At 39.9% G+C, this 6,167-nt stretch overlaps 1 protein-coding gene across 1 annotated transcript; it reads left to right on the top strand.

Annotated features, from left to right (window-relative positions):
- Window positions 1-491: 491 nt before the first annotated feature.
- Window positions 492-4,172, top strand: LOC131958574 (uncharacterized). The gene has a single exon (XM_059323676.1). It carries the CDS (start codon window positions 876-878, stop codon window positions 3,303-3,305), a length of 2,430 nt encoding a protein of 809 aa, XP_059179659.1. The 5' UTR covers window positions 492-875; the 3' UTR covers window positions 3,306-4,172.
- The last annotated feature ends 1,995 nt before the right edge of the window (window positions 4,173-6,167 follow it).

Here is a 6,167-nt window from a genome sequence, read left to right as displayed (position 1 = left end):
CAGCGATAAAATTGATTGATTTTCATTTAGTATGTTCATGTAAGTAAGACGATCTTGTTTATTTTTATTCGTGTTGTTTAAAAATATGCAAATTTTTAAAGGATATTTTTGGGAATAGCCAATATTTGATCCATGTAAATATTACTTTCGCCATTATGTATCTACATCAGATGATACAATGTGGATATCTAGATTCCACTATACATACTGCGTGCTCAGGTATTACACACATTTCAATGTAATTGTATATAGCCTATATGAGATATATATATATATATATATATATATATATATATATATATATATATATATATATATATATATATATATATATATAGGCATGTTAGTGTGTGTGTATGTATGCGTGAGTATACATGTGTGTATATGTATGTGTGGTATTTGAATGTTCGTGTGTGCGTGGTTGGTATCTGACCAAATTTGCTGAATGCAAACATCTTGTGTTACAGACATGAAGGCCGCCCTACTGTGAACAAGACAAAAGCCTGACTACATGGGAGAAACCTTGCAGGTTACTCAAGAACTAAAATTCGCTTCTACATAGAGACTGTGAATCTTCATTTGGTTGTTTTTAACGAGGTAGAAGTAGACATTCTCGTCTAGTGACGGGGGTAATAGGCCTGCACTCAGTGTATACTCAAGAGAAAGATCAACTCTGCTTCCTCTGTTCAAATAACGGTAGAGTCCCACAATGACCATCTGGTGTGGTATGTCAGTTATGTTTTCTCGTGTGTTGAACTTAAAGTGACCGGTCTACACAACATGGACGTTCACTGAGTGTCTTTACACGAGAGTCTTTACACGCATTAGGGTCCCTGGGTCGAGATCTTAACGAGTTGTCATCAGGTCTTAACCAGATGTCATTTGAGTATATCGAGATGTCAGAATATATAAAAATACCATCAGAGTATGACGATATGTCATCAGATCATAACGAGATGTCATCAGATCATAACGAGATGTCATCAGAGCATAACGAAATGTCAGAACGTATAAAAATGTCATCAGAGCATGACGATATGTCATCAGGTCATAACGAGATATCATCAGGTCATAACGAGATGTCATCAGAGCATATCGAAATGTCATCGGATTATAACGAGATGTCATCAGGTCTTACCAAAACGTCATCAGATCTTAACGCGGTGTCATCAGATCATAAAGAAATGTCATCAGGTCATAACCTTATGTCATCAGATCACAAAGAAATGTCATCAGGTCATAACCTTAGGTCATCAGATCAGATGTTGTTGACTTCAGATGATAACAATGTGTCGTCTGACCAGAGCGTAACGTCATCAAACCATAACAATATGTCATCACGTCAGATTCGGTTGTCCTCTCGACAGGACCAGGACCCAGGAACTAACACAAGAGACAACCTTGACGTGCTACTTGATATCGTCATACGAGCGAATAGTCCAAGGTTCGACTCCATGCCAGACAGCTGCTCAAATCAATCAAACATTGAGATCGATGGCGCCTCATTGAATGAACCTGAACCCAATCACACAGCCTTGCAAGATACGTCGACATGTAGCAGTGGTCAGCTAAGTCAAACTGATGCGCAGACGTCTGCGATTTGTGAAACAGACATTGTAAGTAGAAACCTATCCACTGACGTCACCCTACACGTAGATGACGTCTCGTCACATGAGTCAAAATATGCATTAAGTGACATCAGCACATCAGTCGGTGACGTCACATTGTTAATGCCACCTGGCGGGACCAACGCCTCGCTCCCGCGCGTGGATGACGTCACGTGTTTGTCTACACGCCACGCAGAACCATCCAATGAACCTCAGCAACAAGAGGACAAGGGCAGCCGTCTCAAACAGAAAACTACCAAGACCAAAAAGAAGACAACTACCCCTCAACCAGGAGGCAACACTCTAGCCGGCAACGATAAACCACCAAAAAAGACAACTAGGAAAAGGCCAAAATGTAAAAACATCCCCGTACACTCGACTGTAACAAACATCACCCGTCGGCCAATGACCGCTGGCCCATATCAGACAGCTAGAACTGTAAAGCAGACGATCAAAACGTTTGGTCTACATCAAGACTTGACACGGAGCAACAACCACCGCAGTATTTCCGCCAGCGCGCCTCCAAAAGTCTCAGCTCCAAATTCTGCGAAAAACTCAAAAAATCTCAATGCAGATGTCAATCATTCTAAAACAAACAGAAACTCGTTCACAAAGAACAATAACTCTGAAGCAAGGGAAGTTATTTATAAACGTGAACCGGAAGTACCACACATCAGAGCTGATATTTACAACCGTTACGCACGAGTCAACTCACACAAACGATCGATGCCCATCCAAAAAACGTGCATTGACTTCAGCAGACAAAATCCTTTTGTCTCGCTTTTTGAGCGCCCGTACACGAGGAATGAGCTCCGTTACGCTCTGCCCAAAACTCATTTCTTCAGCTGCCACGATAAGGCTCTCAAAGATGCCGGCTACCAAGTCGAAGATCGCGATGTCCTGCGCAAGGCCGAAAGAACGAAAGCCAAGCTCGACCGGTTTTCGAAACTTTTTGCGCAACTTCAAAGTGGAAGTAACGACAAGGAAAGTAATGAAATATCTACCGCTGTGGTTCCAGAGATTACGTTACATAATTCAAACAACCTAGAAGTGAGCCGGGAAAATTCTGACTTAGACGAAAACAAAGTTAAACCAGATGACTTAAGTCCTGAGTTTGACATGACGTGTGTGAGAAAACTGTCCATGACGTCAGTAAACAAACGCCGGCCCGTGAGCGCCCTGCCGGAGTACATCGACTGCCGGCCGTTGACCCTGTACCTGCAGTATGTCAACGAGAACCGCGCCGAGTTTCTCAACTCGCTCCAGGGCTCGGCGTCACGTGACAAGTCCAACTTCCGGTTCATCCAGCTCGGGCAGGCGTTTGAGCTGCGCCACCAGGGCGGACGGCCAAGGGAACAAGCAGACGACGCTCTGGTCGTGGCGGCCAAGGCCTTGAGGTCCCGCACGGCTTTCCCGCTCAGGAGCGGCAGGTCGCAGGCCATGTGGTCTCAGGAGGCGTCACTCCGCGTGGGCCGCGGTGGGGGAGGGGAGGAAGAGCTGGTCAGGGTGGAGCTGGAGAAGAGAAGGGTCAAGGCCGAAGAGTGGGCGCGGTCCGTGTCCACGTACACGCTGGCCAAGGCCAAGCTGCACGTGCTGAGGGAGTTGGGGTCTGATGACCGTGAGTTGACCGAATGGTGGGAGGCCTTCAGGTCGTGTCACTATCTTAGACAAGGTCAGACTGCACGTGCTGACCTCTGATGACCGTGAGTTGACCGAGTGGTGGCGTGGGGGGGGGGAGGGGTGAGAAGAGGCCTTTACTCAAGGCTCTTCACTCTTCTAATCACTCCACTAGTGTCAGCAGCAGTGTTAGGACTTAGGTCGGGACTGAAGCAACAACAACATTCGTCTCATAGGTCGGGACTGAAGCAACAACAACAACATTCGTCTCACTGTTCATTGTATGGAGATGGAGGCTTGTACTGACTAATGAGACACCTCTGTTGGAGATCACGAGCTAAACGCGAGGTTTCCATGACAACACTTTAAGCCCGGCTTCACCCATCAATTTCTGCTGTTTATAATTACAGCACGTCTTAAGATCATCGTCATAAACTACTTCATTATTTTTTTTTACTACCATTCACACGCAAGTCTCCACCTACATAAGTTCATTCTCACCCATGCTTTTAAGGTAGACATATAAATTAAATTTCTAAGAAGATAAACAGAGTTTTTCACATTTTAGATTTATTTTCATATTTCTTTTTACAACGTTGTTTTAGATTCATCATAATTCATGTCATGTGCGATAACTCCATGTACAAGTTAGATAACTGCTGCATTGTGCAACACATGCATGCACGTACTAGTTTAATTATAATCAATGGTCAGAATACGTTTTTTTTAATAGGTAAAAAAGATGTGGTACTTAGTCAACATCCTTTTATAAAAACATATATTTTATAAACACAACTAAATATAAAAACCTCACAAAATACCTTTAAGAGGGACAGTTCAGTATAGTAGAGTAGGGGACAGGGCATTCATGAGTGTACAAATTAAAGTTAGAAAACAAATTGTATTACAAACGAAGCAATATTTATGAGTGAGTATGTCATGTGGTAAAATAAGGTTACAAAAATGTGTAACAAAATTATTTTAAAAATGTAAAAATTATCATAACAAATAGTTACATCGAAATTTTAGACAGACTGTGAGTGTGAAGGAAGGTGCCTGACACTAGTCGTGGTACTTTGTGTAACAGTAATAGCATAGTACCTATACAGTATACAAGCTGTGCTTATCATATAAGATATACTCTACTTCACCTGTCTTGCTGAACATTAGAGCTAGAGTATTAAAATTATTTAAAAAATATTTTTTTTTACCTTTTTTCTCACCTTATAATTCATGTCTAACTAATGAAATACCTGGCTATATATCACCACAAAATTAAAAACCAACACAAATCCCTCAGTATAATGAAAACTTAAACAAAGATGAACACAGACTCAAGACAATTCGTTTAAATATTTCTTGCATATTCTGTTGAATAATGAATAATAAATGTTGAAATGAATAATAAATCAGGGCTCTATGCTTTCAATATGGAAAGCAAACACTTTAAATATTGTGCCAGTTATTGTAAATGTGAGTACAGTGTAGCAAGATCAACATTTGTGAGCTTATAACATGGTTTGAGAAGTCAACTCAAGTTATTCTAACATGTCAGCATTCTAATCACACACTCATACAATACTTTTAAAGCTTTAAACCTGACTATAGGGCTTACCAGTCACTACCACTGGAGAATTTGAGAAATTACAAGGGAAAAAATTAACCAAGGGGACATTACCTAGTCTGGATGTTTCCTTCTGTGGCTGATCCAAGGGGAGAAAATCTATGTGGTTCTAACAGTGGTTGCCCTGGTAACCAAAGAGCTCAACAAGCAGAGTTTGGTGTAAACATAGGTGTAAACAAAAACAATCTGACACTTGTATATGGAACCATCTCACACATTGTATACATATAAAAACTGTACAGGAAAATATACTTTCAATATCACATCAACAACACAAACACCACCAACAATTTCAACAATTATCCAATAGCAGAACACCACTGATAATTGACATGAGATAATTGACATGATACCCGTATGAGATCAGAACAATTCATTTATCAAATCATTTTTACAAAGCAAAAAAAATTAATTCATTACATCAAAAAATTAAAGATAAAAGTAAATTGCAGTTATTGTTAAAATGTTTCTTCTTATACACCATTCACACCAAGTGTCACAGAATCTGTCCAATAATTTGTGGTACAGTTTTCATTTCACATGAATAATATCAAATAGTACAATCTATAGAAAAAATTTACAATTAAAAATATATTTGACATTTATTTAAAAAGTGGTTATACAAACTTAAAAACAAGATTATTGTTGACATGAGTTGTACACAGTTGATGCCAAGATTATTGTTGACATGAGTTGTACACAGTTGATGCCAAGATTATTGTTGACATGTGTTGTACACAGTTGATGCCAAGATTATTGTTGACATGAGTTGTACACAGTTGATGCCAAGATTATTGTTGACATGAGTTGTACACAGTTGATGCCAAGATTATTGTTGACATGAGTTGTACACAGTTGATGCCAAGATTATTGTTGACATGAGTTGTCTACAGTTGATGTCAAGATTATTGTTGACATGAGTTGTACACAGTTGATGCCAAGATTATTGTTGACATGAGTTGTACACAGTTGATGCCAAGATTATTGTTGACATGAGTTGTACACAGTTGATGCCAAGATTATTGTTGACATGAGTTGTACACAGTTGATGCCAAGATTATTGTTGACATGAGTTGTCTACAGTTGATGTCAAGATTATTGTTGACATGAGTTGTACACAGTTGATGCCAAGATTATTGTTTACATGAGTTGTACACAGTTGATGCCAAGATTATTGTTGACATGAGTTGTACACAGTTGATGCCAAGATTATTGTTGACATGAGTTGTACACAGTTGATGCCAAGATTATTGTTGACATGAGTTGTCTACAGTTGATGTCAAGATTTTTGTTGACATGAGTTGTACACAGTTGATGCC

Source organism: Physella acuta, unplaced genomic scaffold, assembly GCF_028476545.2.
Source record: "Physella acuta isolate Inbredline_101_S28 unplaced genomic scaffold, ASM2847654v3 ptg000085l, whole genome shotgun sequence".
Classification (NCBI taxonomy): Eukaryota; Metazoa; Mollusca; class Gastropoda; family Physidae; genus Physella; species Physella acuta.
Note: the sequence above shows the minus strand (reverse complement) of the source record. Positions and strands in the feature narration are given on the sequence as shown.

Coding starts and splice junctions, on each gene's coding strand:
- LOC131958574 (XM_059323676.1), top strand. CDS start 876: ATGTCATTTGAGTATATCGAGATGTCAGAATATATAAAAATACCATCA.